Source organism: Mustela putorius, unplaced genomic scaffold, assembly GCF_011764305.1.
Source record: "Mustela putorius furo isolate JIRA1106 unplaced genomic scaffold, ASM1176430v1.1 tig00003974_pilon_pilon_pilon, whole genome shotgun sequence".
In the NCBI taxonomy this organism is placed as follows: domain Eukaryota; kingdom Metazoa; phylum Chordata; class Mammalia; order Carnivora; family Mustelidae; genus Mustela; species Mustela putorius.
Window position 1 is genome coordinate 1,619,683 of NW_025422117.1, and position 26,457 is coordinate 1,646,139.

General features: G+C 40.7%; 1 protein-coding gene across 1 annotated transcript in view; it reads right to left on the reverse strand.

The window, feature by feature from the left end:
- Positions 1-26,457, reverse strand: part of GPC6 (glypican 6) — a 1,108,049-nt gene that overhangs the window by 104,985 nt on the left and 976,607 nt on the right. The window contains exon 5 of the mRNA XM_045070877.1: positions 2,338-2,468. Coding sequence (XP_044926812.1) covers positions 2,338-2,468 — 131 coding nt within the window. The remainder of the gene's footprint in view (positions 1-2,337; positions 2,469-26,457) is intronic.

Here is a 26,457-nt window from a genome sequence, read left to right on the forward strand (position 1 = left end):
AAATATTCCAGCTGAAGTGGACATCTAGAACTTCTAATGCAGTGAGGCTGTTTATAGAGGGTGACTGAGGGTTCCCTTGAGAAAGGAGAAATACATGGGGTGTCTGGGTGGCTCGGTCGGTCAAGCCTCTGACTCTTGATTTCAACTCAGGTCTTGATCTCAGGGTTGTGAGCTCAAGCCCGGAGTTGAGCTCCAGGCTAGGCATGGATCCCAGTCAAAAAAAAAAAGGGGTGGGGGGGGTGGGGGGGGGTGGAATACAACCCTCTAGTTCTTAGGAAGTATGTAGATTTTATATTTTAGTTCACGTATAATTTCATGGATGTGGCTTATATGGATAATAAAACTACCGCTTTCCAAATTCCACCCAATAAAGCCTCTGGCGGAACATACCCATTCTTTCAGCAAATCCTATTGGTGTTTCCTGCTAAATGTATCCAAATTCCAACCACCTGTTGCCTTTCCTCTATGTTCGAGGCTGGCTTTGGTCCTTCCCCATACCCTATTCCACATTGCAGCCTGCCTCCTAGTCCTCTGTCCTGTAGAGCCTGGCTTTTCTCCTTCCTCTCCTTCCTTAACTCACTCCACTTTGTCCTATGTCAAGATTACCAGATATACTTTTTTTTTTTTTAGCCCATTCGACATTTTTTTGTCCTGTTATTTTATGGCCTGCTATACAATATCCTCTCACGTGAGTGCACCCTTACATGCCCTGTATTATTTCTACTCTTGACTCTGACATTTCTTACAAAGAAATGTGTCTTTTTAAGAGCACATTCCTTATTAACAACCCTCCTATTATAATGTAGTTGGACAAATTCCACAAAAATGTCTCATCCACATTCTGGTAATAAAGAGTCCATTTGACCTCTTAGAGAATTTTTAATAGAAGGACTTGAACACGTATGAACATACTCCAGTGGAGATCCTTCTGAGAAGTGTGTGATGGTCGCAAAGCCCTTTTGTTCAAGTGCTTCTTACGCCCTCTTCTTTAGGGCTGTTTTGTATATCAGCAACCTGAGTGCCTGGCCATTCAAGCACGGCTGGGATAGCGGCCTCTTAAAACATGAATCCGTGTCTAGGCAATAGATTTGAGAGGAATAAATGATTGCCATTTTTCTTCCCAGGAAAGGAAGAAAATAGCTTTTTGTGGAAGCCCCAAATATGCTCTTTCCCAAACAGGTCGTGGTCATTTGGGGTTACCCCAAGCTCATTAAAACCCAGAGCTAGACCTGTAAATCTCTTGCCCTGTCCGTCTCTCAAGGAGAGATAAAGGGACCAGATCAGACTCTTTCTCATCCTACTTCCTACCAGTTCACCCCGAAAAGCCCCAAACTGGTTTGATTCAGACTCAGCCAAGGGAACCTACTCTGATTCCATGGCCCCCTTTCTGCCCTGTCATTCCCCCTCCTCCCTTCGCACATCCGCTCCTCTTTGACTATATCTGAAATCTCTTTCACAAAGGATTTTAAAAATCGAAGCAAGCTAAGCACATATGTGCCCGACATAGTTTTGTGTGAATGACTTTCAATTAAAATGCAATCACTCAGTCCCCAACCAGGTTTAAAGGGCTGATATAGATTTGGTTAGTACGTCATGACCGGGAGACCAATAAAAAGAACATAAGGGCTTTGTGCAGTCATCCTGGTGGGCGAAAAGGGCCGACGAAGAACAGGCTGGAGACCCTTTGCAAACTTCTCGATTTTGCCTAAGGCAGGTCCTGTTTATCTTTAACGGAGTGGGGGGACAAATATAAATGCGGCACCTGGTTTTTGTGCTTGGCAGCTGCAACCTCAGAAGCCCTGTCTCATATGATTTATGAAAATGTACTTTTCTTCTTTTAATGTGTGCTTGACTTCATACAAAGGAGCATTTTCCCCCCTGAAGATTCATTAATGAAGGTTACGCCATAGCCTTAAAAAAGAAACGCAGATGAAATGTTTAATTATTTACGATTGAACATATAGAACATTTGCCTGGTTTGCACAGCTGAAGATATAATTAGAGGTTCCTAGAGAGAGAACGGGCTGAGGGTGTGCAGAAATTTCAAACATATTAGAAAGAAAATTTCCCCCAAATTGCTCACAAATGTGAGGGATTAGTCCATCTACCTGGGGCTCTCTGAAATTCCGTGATTGAGTAGCTGAGAAAGAAAAGATTGCTTCCTTTCTCAATGCCATTTTGTTGGACGTTTTTAACGAAGTAGCAAATTTGTAGCTCAATAGGAAAAGCTCCCCGACAATGTATTAGAATTTATCATCCCAGCCCATGTATCCAGCTACTTCATTTTTTAGATTATCGCACTTCCCTCATTCGTAGAAGTATGACTAATGCAAATACCTTTGCAGACACCTGCATGCTGTTTTCCTGCATGTTCATGATGGCTTCGGAGATCTTGACATCTATTGGGTCCATGACAGACTCAATGTTGAATGGTCCTTCCAGTCGCTCTGCCACCAAGAGCATCGCATCTGTTAAAGTACAGGAACATGATTTATATGAGAACAGAGGGTTCCGGGTGGTTAACCTGTGCTTAAACAGTTCCAACACAACTGGTTGAAAAATAACCATTCACTCAAAATTTTTACTTGATTGTATATAATCTGAAATGGGATGGATGACTAAATATCAAAGCAGTATTTTATGTTTTTATTTCATTTGAAGATTTAAACTTATTTTACATATATAAAAACAGGCTTAAACATGAGAAAATCAGTTCATATTAACATTGTTGAATGTCTCTATCCCACGTGAAGTTAAACCAAAAGAACAAAATTAAGAACAAAATGATATTAGGTCAGGAATCAGCTACATTTCAAACATGGAGTCTAGGCTCTTCTTCTGGGGGATGAGGAAAATTGAGAAAGTTGGAGAAGTGCCAGCATGTGGATTGGGGTGCAAAAATGTCGAGACCCTTTCAAACCTATTTAAGATGCATGGAGCATTTCTAGATAATCCAAGAACAGACCTGTCCTTACTTTATGTCCTTCCGTCTTAGCCCTCTGGCATCCTTTGGAGGATAGAGATATGTCTCTTACTTGGTTTTGTATGTTCAAGGCTTATTATGGTGCCTATCACATTGTAAACGCTCAACAAATATTTGTGAAATGAAATTGTGCTGAACTGAACTTCTGCTTGCGAAGCTTTAATTTTCTGGAGAAGATAGTCCTAATGATATGTTGGCAGGAGGTCTGCCTGAGGAGATGATAGCCCTGAGTTCTGGGCCTTGCGCCATCAATAACTAGCAGAACACCTGCGGGGAGAAAGCTTCTGAGCTTATCTGGCCTCAGACTGTTGGGGTGCTGATGAGGAGTCTCTCAGGGTCGATGGCGAGGGACATTCGCCCATTCTTGTGCCCCTGAAAACTGGCTCCCTTCTGTCTTTCATGTTCAGGGCACAGTTTGGTAACCTGCTTCCAGGTTGTCGAATAGAACTTTCTGGGACCATGATAATGGGACTCTTGAAACTTACCATGTGACTAGTGTGACTGAAGAATCAAACTGTTAATAAATTAGTTTGCTTTTAATTAATTTAAATGTAATTTTAAAAATATTTTATTTATTTATTTGAGAGAGAGACAGAGCAGAGGAGAGAGGCAGAGGCAGAAGCAGACTCCTTACTAACAGGGAACCCAATGCGGGACTCGATCGCAGGGCAGATCATGACCTGAGCAGAAGGCAGATGCTTAACTAACTAAGTGAGCTACACAGGTGCCCTAATTTAAATATAATTTTAAATATTTAATTGAGACTAGTGGCTGCCATATTAGACACTGCAGCCTATACTTTTTTTTTTAATTAACGTATAATGTATTATTAGCCCCAGGGGTACAGGTCTGTGAATCGTCAGGCGTACACACTTCACAGCACTCACCATAGTACATACCCTCCCCAGTGTCCATAACGCAGCCACCTATCCCTGCTCCCCAACCCCGAGCAACCCTCAGTTTGTTTCATGAGATTAAGAGTCTCTTATGGTTTGTCTCCCTCCCGATCCCATCTTGTTTCATTTTTTCCCTCCCTACCCACCACGACCTCCAGTCCTGCCTCTCAAATTCCTCATATCAGAAACAGCATATGATAATTTTCTTTCTCTGATTGACTTATTTCCCTTAGCATGATACCTTCTAGTTCCATTCACGTTGTTGCAAATGGCAAGATTTCGTTTCTTTTGATGTAGCCTAGACTTTTAACATACAGATTCCAATCTTAGATTTCAAGTTTTTCCACTGCTAAAGCTCTTGGGAGCCAATCTTAAAACACTTTCCTTCTTTCAAAATAATACATGTTTATTATCAAACACTTACAAAATACAGAAAAAAAAAAAACCCAACAACAAAGGAGAGAAATACACCCATAATGCCACTTCCCAGAATAACACCCGGGATAGTTTGCTTTTTTTCTTCTATGCATAAATATTTTAAGCATGCAACTGGAAATATACCATCCATATATCATATAATTTGCTTCCTAACTGTATTATTAATGTGAAATGCTGTTTATAGTAGTTATTTTATAGTTTTAGCACCAAGAAACCAAACTTTATTTTTATTACATATCCAGCTATGCATGCTCAGTCAAGGTCCAACATCAAAATCTTTTCAGAATTACAAGTAGTTTCCAATTAGGCTGATTAGAAACCTTTTAAGAGGTGAATTCTTGTAAGAAGGATACAGTACTCTCTCGGAAACAAAGATAATATTTCTGAAGAGCACGGGGTTTTGTGCACAGTATCAGCTTTCACAACACCCACTGGCCATCTGCACCCGATCCCAGAACCGAGCCTCCGCTCTACCCCCATAAAATGTTCCCAGAGTGAATGCACTCAGGGAGGTCCCTCTAGTCCACACGTATCCCAGGTACTCTGTCCCATAGCATTCTTACCACGGGAAAGATTTTGAATGTGAACAGACTCACAAAGAACCCCTAACAGCAAATTTTTTTCCCCCTTAGATAATGCAAACTTCTCTGTGTACATCACAGCACGATCTTATAACAAAAGTAACAATTTCTCTGTGGCTTACAGACCCAGTTATCTGGCGGTGCGGACAGAGGATACCTATTGCGAGGTTGTAGTATTTTGATCTTAGGTTTTTCCCTTGAAAGATTTAAAAGGTGGCTAACTGTTGTCTGAGAGCTAATCTGTTTCTTTTACATCTCCATATGTGTTTTGTATCTTTATTAAAAATAATCCCCTTTCCCGTTAGACTTTACAACAGGTTTTTTTATGACAATTAATTATGATGAATTAGCAAGTTTCTCTAGATGGGTGCATTCTGCTAGGAGAATCCAGAAAACTCGTAGGGGAAAAAGACTTGGCCTGATGGAGTTATTCAACAAATGCACTGAAAGAAACTGAAACCATGGGTCCCTTAACTTGGTGTTTTACAGACATATTTGCATAAATCATAAGACAAAGCATACTGGCCAGTCGTATATTCTTCCGACATGAATGGGCTGACTTGAGGCAGTGCTAAGTTTAACTCTCTGGGAAATCTGAGAGCCACTGTGCTCTCTGCAGTAAAGACAAGTGTAGTGGACTTACTGTAGAGTCCCAGTTTTGAAATTACAGGGTCCTCTCATAAAGCAGGGAGGTTTTTCTGTTTAGTGATTTCAGTCTTTTTGTCCTGGTTCCTTTCCCAACACAGTGCTGGCCTGTTAGGTTTCTGGGTCTGCAAACACATCTTATCTTTTTAGACTCCATCATGGTAAAACTGCTCAGGGCGAGTTTCTTCAGATCACTTGCCTATGGGGCCTTGGAAAAAGGCAGTCTGACTGATGATCCTGCATGTTAAACCTAAGCAAATAATCACATTTACTCAAATTGCTTGCTCCTAGATTTCCACGTTCTTCTTCTTCGTCGTCTTCTTTAAAAGATTATTTATTTATTTACTTGAGAGAAACAGAGACGGGCAAAGGAAGAAGGAGAAACAGACTTTCTACTGAGCAGGAAGCGCAACCAGGGGCTTGATCGCAGGACCCTGGAATCAGACCCTGAGCGATAGGCAGATGCTTAACCAACTGAGATACTCAGGCACCCCACAGATTTCCATTCTTTATCTCAATTCACTTACTTTGTTATAAAGCCCAACTTAAGATGACACACTTTTGATGTCGGTAAGTATCTATTTTCTTTTAATTTAGATCAGCAGAATATGTTACTTTAAGCTGTTATGTGGTTTAGGCTATTACTAATGATGTATGTACTAGTTTATATATATAGTGTATACTAGTTTATGTATTATATATTTATATTATATATTCTTTATATTTAATACATTTATTTATATATTGTTTATATATAATATATATAAACGAAGTGATCATTTTTCAATATATATGTATCAAATCATTATGTTGTATACTTTATAAATATATATTATATATAAATTAGTATAGATATACACACACACTAACTATAAACATATATTTACTGGGGCACCTGGGTGGCTCAGTGGGGTTAAGCCTCTGCCTTCGGCTCAGGTCATGATCCCAGGGTCCTGGGATCGAGCCCCACATCGGGCTGTCTGCTCAGCAGGGAGCCTGCTTCCCCCCCACCCCTCTCTGACTGCCTCTCAGCCTACTTGTATCTCTGTCTGTCAAATTAATAAATAAGATCTCTAAAAAAATAAACAAACCCCCCCCCATATATTTACTAAGTAAATTAAATTCTCTTTTGAAGACTCAAAAGTCAATGTAGAGCCTCCAAATCTCAGAATCATTAGTAGGAGTAGTAATGTGCATATAGTTAACGATACTATATTTTACACTTAAAAATTTGTTAAGGTAGCTTTTATGTGATGTGTTTTTTACCAAAATAATAATAATGGAAAAAAGCAGTAATGATTATTATACTCATCAACTATAGAAGTGGAGAAAAGGCAACACTTCTACACTGTTGGTGGGGACATAAGCTGGCGCAGCCACTATGGAGAACAGTATAGAGTTTCCTCAAAAGATTAAAAATAGGCCTACCATATGATCCAGCAATCCCATTTCTGGGAAACCAAATCATCATCTTGAAATATATCTGCAGCCCCATGTTCACTGCAGTATTATTTATAATAGCCAGGTCACGGGAACGACGGAACTGTCCATCAACATATGCATGGATAAAGATGTGAAATATGCATATCATTCAGTCTTAGAAAAGGAGATTCTGCCATTTGCAACAACATGGATAGACCTTGAAGGCGTTATGTTAAGTGAAATAAGTCAGAGAAAGACAAATACTGTATGGTCTCAGTTATACATGGAATCTTAAAAAAAAACCCTGAACTCATAGATACGGAAAATGGATTAGTGGTTGCCAGGAGCAGGGATTAGGAGGTAAGAGAAGTGGGTGGAGGAGGTCAAAGGGTACAAACTTCAGTTAATAATTCCTGGGAATGTACAGCCTCGTGACTGTAGTTAACAATATTGTTTTACATATTGAAAGTTGCAAAGAGAGTAGATCTTAAAAGTTCTCATCACAAGAAAAAAATGTGCAACTGTGTAATGGATATTAACTAGACTTATTGTGATGATCATTTTTCAGTATATATTCATGTATCAAATCATTATGCTGTACACCTTGGACTAATACAATGTTACACATCAGTTATATCTCAATAAAAATGAAAACAAAATAAAAACGCATCTCCTTAAGAAACAAATCATCCCTCTGCCAAGTGTTGTTCTAAATATACATGACAGGACTCCCCAGGGCCACAAAAGGAAAAGCAGATTTTCAGAAAACACTTCCAGTATTTTGCATTTTGCTATTAAGGGGCAGGCTTATAGCTCTTTGGGTCTATAGGTCTTTGGGAGTCTAGATACATTATGGAAGGAGAACATGGCAGCAAGACCAGAGCTGTTCAGTCCTGGGACTCCATTCCATGTATGCCTGGAAGCCAATGGCCAGTCTCCCTGGACCCCAGAACTCACATGGTAAGAGGGTCCGCATAGCCCACTGAGCAGCCAGCAGCATCCCTGCCTGACTGCTTAGCTCCCCACTGGCTGGGCAAGGCTGTCACCAGATCAGGAAAACCTTCCCTCTTCTTTGGGGCTGAAGGAAACCATCCCTTTCTCTCCCCCCAGTACCTTTATGACACCAAGACAGTAGTTGGTTAAGTTTCTCTGCAATCAGTTAAATCACAACATAGTCATAACTTACTCCAGAGGCTGCCATCCTACGCTGTCTTAATTACCTCCATGCCTTTTATATTGTGAAATATTTGGAACATTATTTTTAACTGTGCTCTTGGAGCTGTTATCTATGGCCAATTAAGCCAGGTCTGTCCTGGCGTGTCTGCTAACGATCAGTTGATCTTTCTGCACATATTTCCTGTGCCGGCAGAGTTTGGATCTCTTTAAACAAAGGACTGTTGTCTCGCTCCAGCAGCATCCATAACTTCTGTTTCTAAGTGGAGGTGAAGTTTAGACGAGTTCTAGAAATAACTGGTATCACAGGACAAGGTTCTGAGGCGCAGAGCTGCGGTGACTGTGTTAGGACAGGAGGTGTGCATTGCAGCTCAGCTGGAAAGGTGCACATTCAAAGCTGAGGCATCAGGCTGCAGGCAAAGCTGCACCTCTGGGCCAAGGCATTTTGCTCAAGTAAGCACAGACTTTCCTATAAAGAGTAAGGAGACCTTCCTCTGGTTAGATGGAGGCAGGCGCTTGTGTTTCCATCTAGGACCCTCTATTCAATGCCAGAGACATAACAGAGGCCACAGAGTCCCATTCTGTTCATCATGACCATGTCTCCCTGATAGCAGTGGCACGAGGAAACAAACCAGAGAGTGTCTGGGAAGTTGGTAGCACAGTGCCTGGAGTACGATGAGCTCTCCACAAACGTTAGCTAATCAATCCAAGGCACTTCCGGGTGGAAGTGGAAAAGAGAGGACCAACTTGCAAGAAATTTTGGTCGAAGTGCTGACAGCAGTTGATGCGAGGAGGAAGAGAGTACATACAAGGCACGGGGCTGACTTGAAGCTGTGTAGCTGCTGCTCTTTTGTACGCTAAATCAATGTCTTGATAATAGCTGCTTTGTGATGGATGAGTTCATTACTGAGAGATACAAGACTGTGTTCTTTCCTCAGGATGCGTCCCTCTGCCAATGAATGATGATTACAAAGTCTCAGATGCCTTTCCTATTGAGAGGTGGGGTTTATGCCCCATGCCCTTGAATTTGGGGGGGGCAAATTCACTGACAGTGCACAATGGAAGGGACACTGTCTGTTTCCAGATAGGTACTGAAGAGACTAGAGTTTCCACTTTTGATTTCTTGTGAGACTCTATTCGGAGCTGGACTGGTCGTGTGTGGGCACTCAGGTGACAGTTTTGGTTGGGTCCAGATTTCCAGTCAGCCTTCCTGTTGCAGACAGAATATCTGTGCCTCCCCTCCCCCAAACTCACATGTTGAAAACCAGTCTCCAAAGTGATGCTACTTGGAAGGGGACTTTTGGGAAGTCATTAGGACGTGAGAGCTTCTTGGCCCCTTCCATCATGTGAGGACACCGCAAGAAGATGGCTGTGTATGGAAGGAAGCAGGCTTACACCAGACGCCACCTCTCCTGGTGCCTTGACCTAGGACTTCAAAGGCTCCAGAATTGTGAGAAATACACGTTGGCTATTTAAACCACGCAGATTCTGGTATTTTTGTTATAGCAGCCCCTATGGGGATAAGACAACTGCAATAGTGCCAGACATATGAGTGAGGTAGTCTAGGACCTTCCAGACCTATCTCCCAGTGGATTGCTATTTAGGGACCCCAGCCAACACCGTGGGGGTGGAGGGGGGAGCAGCAGAATCAGCGCCCTGAGTTGTACTTGAATTCCCGACCCACTATACTGTGATTTGTAATAATAAGGTTGTTATTTTAAGCTGTTAAACTTGGGGACCATTTATTTTGCAGCAAAAGGAAACCAGAGTGACTAAATATTTATAATATTTATAAAAGATTCAGATATTTTTCCAATATTTGTTTGACGGAGACCTAAATAGTCAGAATTCTAGTCGATTAATATTTGACCAATTTAACATTTATGATATAACCCTAGTTGACAGATACTGAAATGGTCAAAAAAAAAAAAAAAAAAGTTGCCCTCAAGGGAACATACAAAAGGAACTTGCTCTAAGTCTGCAAAGCACCACGGTTCACCAAATACACACCAGCTAGCCTCAGATTAGGATATATGTTTCTCCTGGGATGTGAGCATGAAAGAGATCAAGTGAGAGAGAAAGCAGGTTTGGAAAAAGGCAAATATTCTGACTTTTTTTTCTAAGTATTTGACTTTATGAAGAGCAAAAGCTCTGACACAGGAGCTAGACATTATCTCTCATCTTTGGATGGCACTGGATTAAAAACTATCCTGCTGCAGGCACTGCTACATGTTTATGTTCCTCTAAGATAGAAATATTCAGTAGGATTTCCTACAATCAGATATATATTTTTAATTTATTTCTTGAGAAAAGGAGATGTAACATCAGAAATGATCTTACTTAGGGCTCCTGATTTTAACCTAGAAGGGAATGATTTTCAAAATGTTTTAGAGATGAGAAGAGAAGGCCTTTCTTTTTAAATGAGGTGTTATCAGCCCTTTCCTAAATAGCGATGGAGTAGAAATGACCTTGAAAATTCAATGGAGGAAATTTGGGGGAAACAGGTGAGGGTAGCCAAAAGGCAGAGACTTTCAGTTACAAGATATTGAGATCTGGGGGTATGGCAATTCTAGCTAACAATACGTACTGTTTTGTATACTAGAAAGGTGGCAGGACAGTTGATCTTGAAAGTTCTCATCAGACACACAAAAAGGGTAACTATGGGAGGCAATGGAAGTGACCTTATTGTGATAATCATTTTGTCACATACGCATGTTATCAGATCAACACATTGTACACCTTAAACTCACCCAGTTTTATATGCCAGTTATATTTCCAAAAAGTATATATATATATTTTTTAAAAAGAATGCTAAGAAAACAGAGGACATTTAATCCAAATAAGCTCAACCTGACATAATCAGTATTTGTGACTTGCTCAGGACTGTCCCCGTATCACTGTGGACTCATGGGTAGGAGGGGATACGGAAGCCTGCACACTGGTCACATTCATGGTGGGTGGGAGCTTTCTAAAGGGACAAAGATGAAACACAGGAACATTAAAACAATTTTTTCTCCCTTTGAGAGAAGTCCGAATTAAGATAACACATTCCTTTCAAAGTTCTCATTAAATCGTTGAAATTTGTCCTAATAGTCTGCTTTTTGAAAAATGAAATCTATAAGCACAATCTATTGTTTCATCAGAATTCCATAGTGACCGATTTTGGTTTTTCTTTACAAATCTTGTTCTCCCTCTTCCATCTGCTGCACCCCCGTCTTAGCTTAACCGAGATGTTTTCCCCGCTGAGAAGCAGACAAAAGAACTAAAAAAAAAGGAATAAAAATATGAAGGCATTGTTAAAGAACCCTAATAAATTCACCCTTTGGCATGCAGTAACTCATTAGAATAAAACAAACAAATAAACAAAAAACCACCCTGGCTTCAGTGTTTATATCTAGGCTCATTTATGCCGTTGGATGGATGTAATGAGAAGGCAGCTCTGCTTTCTGCCGTGGCTCGCTGGAGCCCGGCGCGTGGAGTACATGTGCCCTGTGCTTTCACCCCGATCGATTCATTAAAATGCTCATGAGATCTTGGAGGGCCAAGTGTTTCCCGAGATGCCTCGAAAGAGCACGGGGATGGGGGACAGAGAGAGAATGCCAGGCAGACAGGAGTACCTGGGAAGGGGTGCCGTGAGAGGGTAGAGAGTGGGTGCTCACCTAGTCAGAAGGGCCATGTCCTTCTCAGAGCTGATTTTTTTTTTTAAATTTTTGTTTTTGATTTTTTAAAGGCAATTCTGTAGTGAAGACATTTTGACTTTTAGAATCCTGATTCAGGAGAAGCCCAAGCAGAGCGTTATTTTCCCTTCTCTGGACTGCATTTCTTTCCACGCTAATCTCTAGCTAATCTCAAGTGGAGCTTCAGACTTTGCAGCTCTGTAATCTCTTCTTTGATAGTGCTAGAAGAACTGCCTTTAAAAATGCAAATCAGATGAGGTCATTGCCTTCTCCTGAAGGTTGCCCCTGCCTTCTGGAGAAAGTCGGAAGCTCTTAGGCAGGCTAGGAAAAGCCCCGTGTTATTGGTTCGTTCCTGCCCCCCCCAGCAACCTTGTCTACTACCTCCCCTGTTGGCCCTGTCCCTTGCAAGGGGGACCCCCTCCCAGAGTTCCATCAGAGCTCTGAAAGTGACATTTGGTGACCCAGGTCCCACACACAGGTAATCCATCCTGAAATCAATGGCCGATCACATATCCTATATGCTGCCTCGTTCTCATGATAACCTGCTGAAGAACTTCCAAGGGTTCAAGTCCAAAAAGAGATGCATAATCACAGACTCCCTCCCTTGCTTCAAATTCATTCCTCACTACTCAACATGTCCTGTGGTTTCCTGCTGTTACAAATACTGCCACGGTGAGTATCCTTGAACATCCTTCATTCAACACATGTGCTAGTAAGTCTGTTGATTAAGTCTTAGAAGTTCACCTGCTAGGGATGCCTGGGTGGCTCAGTTGGTTAAGCAGCTGCCTTCGGCTCAGGTCATGATCCCAGCGCCCTGGGATCGAGTCCCACATCGGGCTCCTTGCTCAGCAGGGAGCCTGCTTCTCCCTCTGCCTCTGCCTGCCATTCTGTCTGCCTGTGCTCGCTCTCTCCCCCTCTCTCTCTGATAAATAAATAAAATCTTAAAAAAAAAAAAAAAAGAAGTTCACCTGCTAGGTCGAAGATATTTTGGCATTTAAAATTTTGATAGTGCCAAAGTTCTCTCTATAAAGACTGTACCTGCTTACATTCCCGATGGCAATACTCGACAGCATCTGATTCTTTAGGCCTCAAACTTTTTGACGTTGTTAAGATCAAACGGTTGCACGTTTGCCAGTCTGATAGGGTAAGAATTCGGCACCTCCATGTAGTTTTGACTTGAGTTTCCCTCATTAGAATTAAGGGTGAACATCCTTGAATATGTTTAGATACCATTTCTACTGCTTTTCCCCTTCATATTATGTGTTCATGCATTTTTCTGTTGGGTTACTAACTCATATTGATATGAGGAAATTTCTGCTGCCCAAAAAACAAACAAACAAACAAACAAACAAATCCAGTAAAGAAGTATGATTTTTCCCTCACTCGTTGCTGTTTATTTTTTGGCTGACTTCATCGTTCTCCGCTATGCAAAAATTTTAAGTTTTTGAAAGTCCAATTTTCCATTCGTTTGTTTAAATTTTCTTGGTCTTGTGTGATATTATGCAAGCTTTCTGCTTTCCACGTTCACCTCTCTGAACCTACTCTACTTCCACTCACCTTTTTTGCTTACTAGCTTCTCTGCTGTTCTGTGAACATAGGCCAGGTGCTCTCCTGTCTCATGGCTCGTGCGTTCATGGTTTGCTCTCTCTTCCTTGAATACACTCCCCCTGCATACCTTATTTTCTGTTGGTCTCCACTCAATGCCACCTCTTAGAAAAACCTTCTCTGAAGACCCTACAAACTTCCGAACACTCTTATCTGATTGCTGTATTCTTTTTTTTTAAGATTTATTTATTTGTCAGAGAGAGAGAGTGCAGGCACAGGTGCAAGCAGGGGTAACAGCAGGCAGAGGCAGAAGCAGGCTCCCCGCTGAGCAAGGAGCCCTATGTGGGGCTCAATCCTGGGACCCTGAAATCATGACCTGAGCTGAAGGCAGCTGCTTAACCGACTGAGCCACTCGGGCGTCCCTGATTGCTGTATTCTTGACAGCAGTTAATACTTGCTGAATTATTATGTGTATATTTGCTATGGTCCCTCTTTCCTCCACTATTTTGTAATCCTCAAGAGGGGATGGCTTTCATCTTTGTTGTCCCCTTCTGTAGTGCCAAACCTAGAACAAGACTAGGGTCCAAAGAGTTATGAAATGGAACCTTTGTTAAAAAAAATTATGGAAGAATTTTTTAAAAATCTCTCTGTATTTTCTTCTGGAAACTTAAAAGCTAAGTTACTCTCCTCTTCCCTGCCTGAAAATTCCACTGTCTATTCCCCTGCCACGTGACCCATCACAAAAGCCTGCAAAACTTTATTAGCACTGGTCTGCAGGATGAATAGCCCCTTGGTGGCTTTTGATGTGTTATAAGGTAGATGAAGAGTTTCTGTGGGAATTTAGGATCTTATTGTACTTTTTTATTAGGTAGAAATAACTTTTTAGATCTTTTAGCTTGAAATTGAAAAGTATGGCTGGTTTTCTTTCTGTGAGAGGTCATTTCTAGGTTAATCTTAAAAAAAAAATAAATGCTGTTGACATATTTGCCTTTACCAAACAAGGTAAATCCTGTTCTATCTCAAGAGTCCAAGTTCACCATGAACTATCAAAACAATCTCTGTGATAAATGTCCTATTTCTTTCTTCCCTGTAATTTGTCCATATTCTCTAAGTACCAAGTTAATGATTTTTTTTCTTTTGTTAAGCCTGTACATTGTTTAGGTTCATAAAATATATACATACAAAACAGACCATGACAGAAGTCAGATCTAGCCAGAGAAATCAGTACCACAAAGTGAAGTAAATCACAGAAAATGGAAAATGAGCCAATTAAAAGCAGTTTAAAATAGTGCGTAGATATTTGATACAAAAATAAACCAGGGACAGACACCCAGAATAATTACAGTAACTGAAGAACTTAAGCCAAATAAAAGAGAATTTAATGAAGATAACTGTTTACTTTGAAACCAAATCCAGGAAGAGGAGGAGAGAACAAATATACAAACTGATCTAATTCTGAAACCAGCGCAAACAAAGAGGTTTATTTTGCTTCTACACTGTAAAAGGAAATGCAAATTGTGGGAGAAATAATTCCCCAGTACTCCCAGCACAGTACAGAAATTGGAATCTCCAGGACTCATTTTCTGATGTTGGTTTCTTGTTAGCAGAATGATACATTGCGTTTCATAAAAATGTAATATATTCATGGCAGCATCATCTCAATGCTGTATTATAGCTTTGAGATGTTTAGTTACATCACAAGCCAGAAAGAGTGGGCCTTGTAAATCATGAATTTGATGGACATCAAAGTGTATACTACCAACCATAATCCTTTATTTAAATTTTTATTGCTGATTCTTCATATGAATAATTTTTTTATGTCATTTGTAGCTTGGAACGTTCCAATAACTCATATCAACCTAACTGTCTTTGCCTTGATGAATCATAGGGTTAAGGGACAAAGAATTCTTCAAGATCTTTCTCACAGAAGAACTACATATCTTTACCTTTATATTTTTGGTGGCTCCACAGGGTTTTGGTAGCTGGTGGATTGATTTGGACCAACTAGTTGGTTTTATAGTTTAGGAAACAAGAACCCAAAGAAGAAAAACAGCATTCTGTCGACCAAAACCTTTGTTCTCTCTCCCTCTATCCAATATACTGGGCATTGAAATTGCTCAAATAACATCGATGTGCTTATGTACTATTTTGTTACTCACTAAATTACGAGTTCTTCACTTTTAAAGAGAATATTGAAAGAGAAACCATACGTGATCAAGATAAAGCCTTTCTGTCCTAAGATTTTTCTCCTTCCTTCTTGGTTGCAATTAAGCTTTTCTGTAAGCTTCCCTCAGGGACTGTGTTCTTTCAGTATGGGCACCATGATCCTGCATTGTCCTTGACAAAATTATAAAAAACACTCACATAGAGTCATAGGCTCTGTGACCCGGGGCAAATTACTTCACTATTGTGATCCTTGGTGTCCTCTGTTATCATGGGAGCTCTGCCTCTGTCACTGCGGAGTTAGATGTAACACTGGGCCCACAGCATAACAAATTTTTGTTATTATATTATGATTATCATATCTTTACGGAGACATGAGTCCTTCCATTTCCCAAACAAATTAATACTGAAGGTTTAAGTTCACCGTCATCCATGAAGTCATAAATCCTTTTACTGAAAGAGGACGATATCTGATCTGACCCTTTTATTTTACTGACCCTTTCATGTCACTGAGTCCCAGGGGCATAGGAGTCTAGTGACTGGGCTGGGTACAATGGCAGGGATGTGACCACTGGCTAGTTCTTTCAACAAGCTCCTTCTGCTCCATCATACTGATTCCTTCTGTACAACCCGCCAACCTATCATTAAGAAACATAACCCGTGAAAGCAGCTCGGGTGTCGATAAACTAAAAAAGTCCAAACTTTTTGCCAGTATATTGCAGTTAAAGCAATTCTCCTATTTCTCCCTCCTTTGCCCTAAAAGTTAATAAAGCAAATAACTCCAGAGACCATTTGTTCCTGCAGCACAAGGGCTTGCAACCTACATGGAATGAATCACAAACCTCTCCCAGAACCAATAAAAAATAAATAAATGAAAAGTCAGGTGCGTTGTCAGAATTCCCTGCTGGGTCTGAACGGAGTGATTAGTGAGTGATTCAGCAAGCAATGGGAGCCCTTCTCTCCTACTCGTGTGTACTGGTATTATTAAAAAATATATATATATTTTTATTATTTTGTTGCTCAGTGCCATGTGAAGCAAAAGGAAAATGAAAAAAATAAAAAAATAAAAAATAAAAAGAGCAGTCTGCCCTGTATCATGGGTCACTAGACCTAAAGAAAAAAAGCTGGACTGTTTAAGAAAAGAAAAGAAGAAGAAGAAAGGAAAAAAACAAAACAAAACAAAAGCCTCATTTTGGGAGGTGATGACTTCATCTCTTCTCATCTCTGATTTGCCCTGTGAAATGGCAAGATAACTTGATTATTTCTTCTGTCTCTACATCTTGTTTCAAGTTATCTTCAACATACACTCCGTGGTGAAGATAAAGAACATTTTCTAACCTGGTTGAGGAGGGAATGAGGCGGGGAGAAAGAGAGAGGGACAGGGAGGGAACGGGAGGAGGAGAGAGAAAAAGAGCATGAGAGAGAGAGAGACAAAACAGTCCATGATAAAGAAGGGAGGAGTGGGTACTTAGCATTTGCAGTGAGCTTGGGCCTGGAGCCTCGTTTTGTTTTTACGGGGATACCAAGCTATAGGAAATACTATGATTTCCTTTAACGATTGTAGAGGCTAAGATCCTAGAGGTGGAAGAGCATGGCCAAGGTCTCCTGGCCCGCAGGGGGGTTAGGATAGCTGCTGTTCCAAGTAGGCCAGAACTGACAGCAGGGAAGTACTTGAACTTGTCACTCTAGCCAAGACCTGCTTGAGTCTCAGGTAGATGGGCCAGAGCGTGTGTCTGTGCAGTTAACAAGGGAGAGGCAGCAGAGTCACTGGCTGCACCAGGGGCCTCAACACCGCACTCCTCTGGCCCTGCTTCTCCAGGAGGTGGCGTGGAGCAGACAAGTGTTCTTGGGGACTTCCAGCAGCTGCTCTGGCAGTCAAGCCGTGGTACACACTTTCTCTTTCTGGGCCTTCTCTTACTAGTGTTTGGGGAGTAGGCTCTTCTAGAACTTCTCACTGAAATGTAATCTCCTTGACTAGGGGAGTGCAGTGGTTTTTCTGCTCTCAGAACATGCATCTGACTGGGGAAGGAATACTTGACCCCAGCCATGAAATTAAAGGTAACTGTCCTTATTTGACTTCCAGGAAGATATAACTACTTTCTTATTAGATTTCTTTCTATGCTGGAGCACAAATTAGTTGAATTGGAGGGAAAGGTTTCAGGCAGTACTCACTCCCTTTTTATCATAAAATACCCTGGATCTCAACTCTGTTCCAACTGAGGAGTAGATATCCAACGGTATACTGGGCAGTTCCATTGAGTGCCTGTTTATGTATGTTTGTTATATAAAATTAAGGAAAAAGAAGAGAATAAAAAATCCTTTACCATCTACCAAGACAGAGACAACTATGGATAATATTTTGTGGTTCTTCCTTCCCAGTGTTAATTATAATATGAATAGTATTGGGGTCAGGCTAAATGTGGTTTTCCCTTTTAACTTTCAATTCAATAGCACATAGCTAGATATCCCCACTACAACAAGAAAACAACCCTTTTAGTGACTGCACGGTATTCTATGTCTTCAATGCATTCTAAATTTCTGTGACCATCCTACCATAGCAGGTTTTGTGGGTTCTTACTCAATTTTGCATTGCTATAAAATAAATACAGTTCCTACCTCTGAATTGTACCTAGTTCTTCTGATTACCAACTTAAGATAGAGTTCTTTAAATTGACAGCTTTTTATTCATTTAAGAAGTAAGTAAAACAGGGGCCCCTGGGGGCCTAAGTCAGTTAAGTAGTCAACGCTTGATTTCATCTCAGGTCATGATCTCAGGGTCCTGGGATTGAGCCCGTATCCAGTCCTGTGCTCAGCGAGGATCTGCTTGAGATTCTTTCTCTCCTTCCCCCTCTGCCCCTACCCCTGCTCTCTTTCTCTCTCCCAAATAAATAAATAAATAATACATCTTAACAAAAAAAGAGGTAGAACAAACGTTCATTTCTTTGATAACTACAAAAAGTTCAGACTTTAATAAGGAGAAATATTCTTCATATAGGAAACTAAATGAAAGCAAGAGAAATAGGTCTCATTCTACCCTTTCGTAGACCTTCTACATTTGAAAGGCAGACATTTACGATGATATTGCATTTTTATATTTAAAATTTCAAATTAAAGGAATTGTTTGTTTTCCCTTGCAGTTGTGTTTAAATGCATAAAAAGGAGACCCAGTTTCCATTACCTTCACCATAACCTGCAAGTGTATTCATTCCCATCTGTAAAGTTAAATGCTTCGGTTCACAGGTATTCCATGGGCATTGTAGCTCCAAAGTCATAAGGGTCTATAGCTCTAGACCATCTCAGTGGGAGCATTCTGGAGCACCTGGATCAGAGGGGACAAGCTCATGCGCAATTGGCAAAAAAACCAAAGAGCAAGGGGGCGGGGCCACTGGTCTAGGAGTCTGACCCAAGCAGCCAGCCAGGGCAGACAAAGGTGTTTGGTCAGCATCAGAGTGAAGGACAAGGGTGGCACGGCAGAAGAAAAGCTATGGGGTTGCAGATAAGATGTGGCCCATGGAAGCAAGCACAAGCTGTCCATGTTGGGGGGATGTAGAAGGAATGAGGAGATGTGTGCCCTACTGCAGAAAGACTTGGCTTTGACTTTTAGTTCCATTCTTAAGACCATTTCCTCTCAAAACAATGGTAAAGGAAAGAAAACTGGGTATAAAAAGGTAGGACTTTAGGTCAGAGGCCCCAAATCCAACTTGAAACTGCGATGCAGGGAAAGTGGGACTTTGAAATTTGGGGGCAGAATTAGCAAGCTGTGTGCATGGTCCTGTTAGATGATTGTGGACTCTGGAGTAGATGGGAAGGAAAGATTTAGGTATGGATGCAAAGAGGATCAGCAGGTTGTCATTGATTCAGACTGGAAGGTAAACAGGTGGTTCAGCTATTGCCTGGCAATCAGCTAACACTCACTTCCTACGTTCCCCTCAGGTGGTACCTGCAATATCTCGTTTAACCTTCAGATTGTTGGAGATAGATGCTCTGCTTAGCCACATCTTATAGAAAATCAGCTTAGTGAAACCAGAGTTTCCATATTGAGAATGAAGCCAGATGCCTACCCAAATCCATGAGATTCCAACTTCTAGGCTTATAACCATTACTATCTGTGCTTCTAAATGTTTAAAAAGATTTTTTTTAAAAATAGACATACTCAAAAGGCAATATCCCAGAAATACTTGCTGAATTAATCAAAACATTACACTAATTTGCAAAATTTGAGAGATGCTCCTCATTGAGGCAAGTCTTTGTTATCTCGGTCACATAAAACATCCAATGTCGAAGGCCTTGATGTTTTCCTGGAAAATTCTGTCTTATTTTCTTTAAGTAGCTAGGTAAGGTTTTAAGATAAAAAGACTAAGACATAAATGACACTACAGACAAAAGGCTGATAGCCAAGATCTATAAAGAACTCCTCCAACTCAACACCCAAAAAACAAATAGTCAAGTCAAAAAATGAGCAGAAGACATGAGCAGATACTTCTCCAAAGAAGACATACAATTGGCTAACAGACACATGAAAAAGTGTTCATCATCATTATCCATTAGGGAAATTCAAATCAAATCCACATTGAGATACCACCTTATACCACTTAGGATGGCAAAAATTTACAAGGCGAGAATAAACAAATGTTAGAGAAGTTGTGGAGAAAGCGGAGCACTCTTTACACTGTTGGTAGGAATGCAAGTTGGTGCAGCCACTTTGGAAAACAGGGTGGAGGCTCCTCAAAAAATTAAAAATATAAGTGCCCTATGACCCACAAATTGCACTACTGGGTATTTACTCTAAAGATAAAGATGTAGTGAAAAGAAGGTCCATATGTACCTCAATGTTCATAGACACAATGTCCATGATAGCCAAACTGTGGAGAGAGCCAAGATGCCTTTCAACAGATGAATGGATAAGGAAGATGTGGTCCACATATACAATGGGTTATTACTCAGCCATCAGAAAGAATGAATACCCAGCTTTTGCATCAACATGGATGGAACTAGAGGAGCTTATGCTAAGTGAAATAAGTCAAACAGAGAAAGTCAATTATATGGTTTCATTTACTTGTGGAGCATAAGGAATAACATGGAGGACATTGGGACATAGAGAGCAGAAGTGAGATGGGAGAAACTGGAGTGGGAAATGAACCATGAGGGACTATGGACTCCAGGAAACAAACTGAGGGTTTTAGAAGGGAGGAGGATGGGGGGATGGGTGAGCCATGTGATGGGTATTAAAAAGGACAGAGATTGCATGGAGCACTGGGTATTATATGCAAACAATGAATCATGAGACAGTACATCAAAAACTAATGCTGTACTGTATGGTGACTAACATAATTTTAAAAAGACAGAGACAAGGGCGCCTGGGTGGCTCAGTGGGTTAAGCCTCTGCCTTCAGCTCAGGTCATGATCTCAGGGTCCTGGGATCGAGCCCCACATCGGGCTCCCTGCTCCGTGGGGAGCCTGCTTTCCCCTTCTCTCTGCCTGCCTCTTTGCCTACTTGTGATCCCTCTCTCTGTCATATATATGTATATCAGATATATATATATATCTGATATATATATATATATATATATATATATATATAAGACAGAGACAATGTAGACTTGCTTACAGTAGAAATTAAAAAAAATCAGTATGAGTATCTCCTACTTGATGATAGAGTCAACATTCCAAAAATTGGTATTCAGTGCCTTCCTATTTGTATCCTTATCAAGGTAGAGAGATGAGTGCTGAGTTATTTCTGCTAACACACCTGAATTAACCATAAGACACCTTTGGGTATTTATAAATCAATAATACCACTGTTTTCTAAAGCAAACATGTATCTTGAAAACAGGCTCAGAGATCTTTCTGAGGAAGAGAACAGTAATTTGAGGCTACTGAAAGACAATGAATAGGTGATTTTAAAGATTTTTTTTTTTATTTGACAGAAAGAGAGATCACAAGTAGGCAGAGAGGTGGACAGAGAGGGGAAAGCAGGCTCCCCATGGAGCAGAGAGCCTGACGTAGAGCTCGATCCCAGGACCCTGAGATCATGACCTGGGCTGAAGGCAGGTGCTTTTACTGAGCCACCCAGGTGCCCCTGAATGGGTGAGTATAAAGAAAAAGCAAGGTGATATATTCTAGAAACAAATGTGTGGTCTGTCTATGCATATATAGTGTGTTGCTTGCTATGCTTTTCAAAAAAATGTGGTTATCTTTTAAATGTGACTGTAATCATATTCAATAAGCTTGCACAAACTCTTTTCCTCCGAAGTCTATGAGGCTCTGAATTCTGTAGTTAGGACCCATTTGCCTACCCTAAGAACCTCTTGGAGCTATCATTTAGAATTTAGCCAGGCAGAAGATGTACTGAGAGCCACCTGGTGTGATTATTTTCCATTCTTCCTGATCGTTGAGGATTTCAGATCAAGGTTTGAAGTTGCGACGCCATTGGCCTCTCTGCTGTTAGCTGTTTAACTTCATCTGTATTTAATTTTTGTTTCTTTCATATTTCTTCCTCACATATTCCCAGATGCCTTCGGGAAATGGGCCCATTTTGAATACATCACATAAATAAACGGCAATGGGGGAAGGCCTCTTCATTTTGAAAATGCCACACTGCACAACGACTGAAAGGAAGGTTCATTGAGTAATATTAGCTGCATTTCTATGGGAGCCCTGTAAGTGCTTTTTTCCCAAAGCACTTAACATAGCAAAATTGCCTCACTCATCATAGCAAAGCAGTCACCTTTAGACTGGAACACGATGCTGTTTTTCAGGATGGAGTAACACTTCAGATGGGATGGGAAATGAAGAAGAATTCTGTGTCGAGTAGCAATGGTAGGGAAATTTAAGCAGGAAGAATAAAATTACTTATTTGGAATTGGGTCAGAACTCTAAGACTAACGGCTACCCTGATAGCAGACTATTCTGAGAAAGCTGCTGGATATTTATTGAATAAACCCATTCTGGCAGAAAGATGTGTCTCTCGTATGTATCTAGATGGTATACATTTATCCCTTTTTCTTCAAATATATTTATTATGTAGAGGTTTTAAGTATATTTTTAAAAATTGACCTAGAAAGTGTGTATTCATTCTTCAAAGCTTACATTAGACTGTACATTTACTGACCTTATTCTATATACATCCATATCAATAAACCTAAATCCAGTGTCCAAGAAACTAATGCTTTCTAAACCTTATCACAAAATAGAATTTTCTGAACAGCCAGCCTCTTCCCTTTCCTCCTAAATTGTTCACTCTTTCATACAAACACCTGGGCTACAAGAAGACTGGGTCTGGGCTTACATTTTTTGGTTTATTTGTTTATTGAGAAGAGAGGGGCTTTAAAAAATATTACTTTATTCTAAAGGTTATCTAATAACATCAGCATAATATAGAAAAGCTAGAGAATTAAAGTAAATAATTAAAAACTAGAATGCTTATAATCGCACCATTGGTATTAGAAATAGAGGGGTCAGAACTAATCCTTTATGCAGCATAACTCCTGAATGGGTAACCCACTGAAGAATTGGGAAAGATTCAGCAGAACTGAAGATTCTCAACTCTTGACTTTGTTGATTTTGATGCATTCTTTTCTTTACTCATGTAATCAACAAACAAGTACCAAGTAACGGTGATGTATGTAATCCCTACCAACTACCAGACTCATGGGAAGAAAAACAAGCAGACTAGAAATTATTATTCAGTGGGATGGGCACCAAGCAGGAACTATGTACCCAGTACCATGGAACCACAAGGAGAGAGCGTTTAGATGAGCCCACAAGGGGATGGTGGAGGGAGGGATGTGAGGGGAAGGGGCAGAGGGAGCTTTCTGGAGCCGTGCTTGTGAAGCCCGATAGGATTACTGGGAGTTAGCTAAACAGAGAGGAAAGAGTGGGAGGTGTGGGTGGACTAGAAGATGGAGTATCCGATAAAGGAGAACAGCAATAAAAAGGCATGGAGACAAAGAGACAGTGAAAAGCATGATGGCCAAGAGGGACCTCAGGAGAATGAGGGGTCGGGTTTCAAAGGGATGAGATGACAGGTCAGAGGCTCGGTGGGAATGTCCATTGAGCATTTGGATGGGTACCCATGCCCTGGCTCGGAGAGAGAGTAGGATTCCAGGGTAGATTTATGATAAAAAGAGAACAACTACTGCCTAAAAACGTGCCTTCTAACCCAGCTAATATGTTCTTCAGCATTCTTGGGAATAAAGTAAATAAAAAAAACCCAAACTGATCATATAAATCATTTTTATGGTATATATAAATATATAATTTATATATTAATAAATATAATTTATATTACATACAATATAAATCATTTTATTGATCAATCCTGAATGATTGGGAAGAATGGAAAATAATCACACCAGGTGGCTCTCAGTACATCTTCTGCCTGGCTAAATTCTAAATGATAGCTCTAAGAGGTTCTTAGGGTAGGCAAATGGGTCCTAACTACAGAATTCAGAGCTTCGTTGACTTCGGAGGAAAAGCGTTTGTGCAACAAAGGCTTATGCAAATCTAACTGAGCAGCGAACGTAGCATGAATGGTTCTGGCTGACTTTTTCTTGTCACTTCACCCCAATGATACTCTGCTCAGTCACTGACCACTCTTTGGTCTTCTGTTTCTCTTTTAGCCACTACCCTCACCCCGCACAGCCATGCTTTCTGTTTCTTCCTTCCCTTTTGCTACTGTTCTCACTCCTGCTTATAATATACTCGGTACCCAACGAGTGGGTCCTCCTTTTCGCTCCTGTGTCACATGATCCTGCTCAGGGAATGTGCGTTGCCAAGAACCATTAATTTCAAAACCTTTTTCAATTTTACTCTGAGTATTGGAGTCCTTCTCTCTAAGAATTGCCTCCTTTGAGCTCTCACAGCACCTTGATGATCTCTCTCCTTGCCATTCTCATGATGGCACGAGGATCTGTTTTTCGACCTCTCTCTTCTGCTAGACTTTGAGCTCTTTGAGGCTGGGTACTGAGAATTATTTATCTTTCATTTCTTAGTGCCCAGAACAGTACCTGAGGCATAGCAGATGCATATTCTCAGCCATAAATATGTGCTGAACGGAAGGATAAGGGGACTCCGGAGGCTTCTGTGTAAGGCAAACACACAGACTGACTTTCAGTGGGAAAGGAGAAGAGCTACTTGCAACTTCAGGACCTTGGTTAGCGATCAGGAATAAACTGATGAATCTGACATATCGTCATTCATTTATTCCTTAGCATGGGGCTATGCACAGATGTCAGAGAGTCAATAAATAAATACGTTAGTGGTGGAAATCTAACTGCTGCCTGCTTCACTTTTAACCCACTATCAAATAAACCAGCCGACTACAGAAAGCAGTAAAAACCTTGGTTTTGTCTGACATGTTAGGTCCTTTATCACACGGAACAGGGAGTAGAGAGAGGGGGCTCTATAGCCCTTTCTTTGCAGATGTTGGAACCAAGGTATGCAGAAGATCAATGCTTATCTCTAGGACTCTGCCCAGTCTCCTACCCACCAGACCTCAGTGACTATTGATGGAGGTCCTGGGGACACTGGCATGTTGCCATGGGAAGCAATCGTGGTGGCAGCCACAGACTCAATTCAAATGACAGTTCAGCATACACTCTGTGCCAAAGACACAGCTCTTAGGTGGTGTCCATATCAGTGGCCGTGGCTCTTTATCTTCTACCTCTGTCTTCTACTAATATAAAAGCTTACTCTAGATTGCCTGATGCATTTTTAAAAGCTTGCCGCCAGGCTGCAGATTTTGGAGCCGTCTTGCAGCTTCTTCTCAGACAAGGTTCAATACTTTTTAGACTGCAATGTTCACACAAATAAAGGGAAAAGGAAAAAGTAGGGATTCTTCAATAAAAACCCTGGAATGGTGCTTCTGCACTCCCAAAGGGCAGTATGTGTCTAAGATGTCCCAAGTCAATGCGACTGACATGATTAACCTATTTATTATTTTGACATTGTAGCAAAAACGAGAGGGAAGAGCCATTTCTCTGTTTTTTGTTTTTTTTTTTTTTTTTTTTTTTTTTTGGTCTGGCTTGGCTAACCACGTTATTGGGATAGAAGAGAAAAATTGATCGAAAGCAGAGGCATGGGGGTATAAAAAAACCTCTCTGTGATCTTCACATAACTCTTTTTAGTTTCCATTTCTCTTTTCTTTCCTTTTAATGGATTAGGTGCTATGCTAGAGGGCAAAGGTCGTTTCAGAATAATGAAATGTCAAAGTCAACGGAGGGTGAATGGTGTAGCAGGTGTCAGATAAATGTATGGGATTTTAAATATTTACATCTGCAAATGGAAGCCGTATTTCCATCTTTTGACTCCTCTCTCATGCTTTTATCTACTGAAGGGGAGAGAAGAGAGCTCCCCAACTCTTCCCCAAATCTCCTGAAACACTAGGACCCCACTTTTCCTCTCACTCACATATGAGGCCACTTTCTGAGTCTTGGTTTATAAATCTGTAAAATAAGTACCTCGCAGGGCATTGAGAAATTTAAATGCAGCATGAAAGAGCCAAATCCAATACTTGGCACATAACGGGTACTCGGAACTTAATTTTATTTCCTTTTTGTATGTTCTTCCAGTGACCCTTTAGCCAGATAGGGAGATGGGCAATTTTAATTGCCGAGGGCTCTTAGATTAGAAAATATTTTGTTGGGACACCTGGGTGGCTCAGTGGGTTAAGCCTCTGCCTTAGGCTCAGGTCATGATCCCAGGGTCCTGTGATTGAGCCCTGCATCTGGCTCTCTGCCTGCCTCTCTGCTTGCTTGTGATCTCTCTTTCTGTCAAATAAGTAAATAAAATCTTTTTTAAAAAAGAAAGTGTTTTGTTATTATCCTCAATCTCTTCGTAATTACTTATCTTTTGCTTTCTCTGTCTTTCGTATACATAATTGATTATTTGGGAGGAAACAAAAAATGATATTAAGTCCTCTTTTACATCATTAT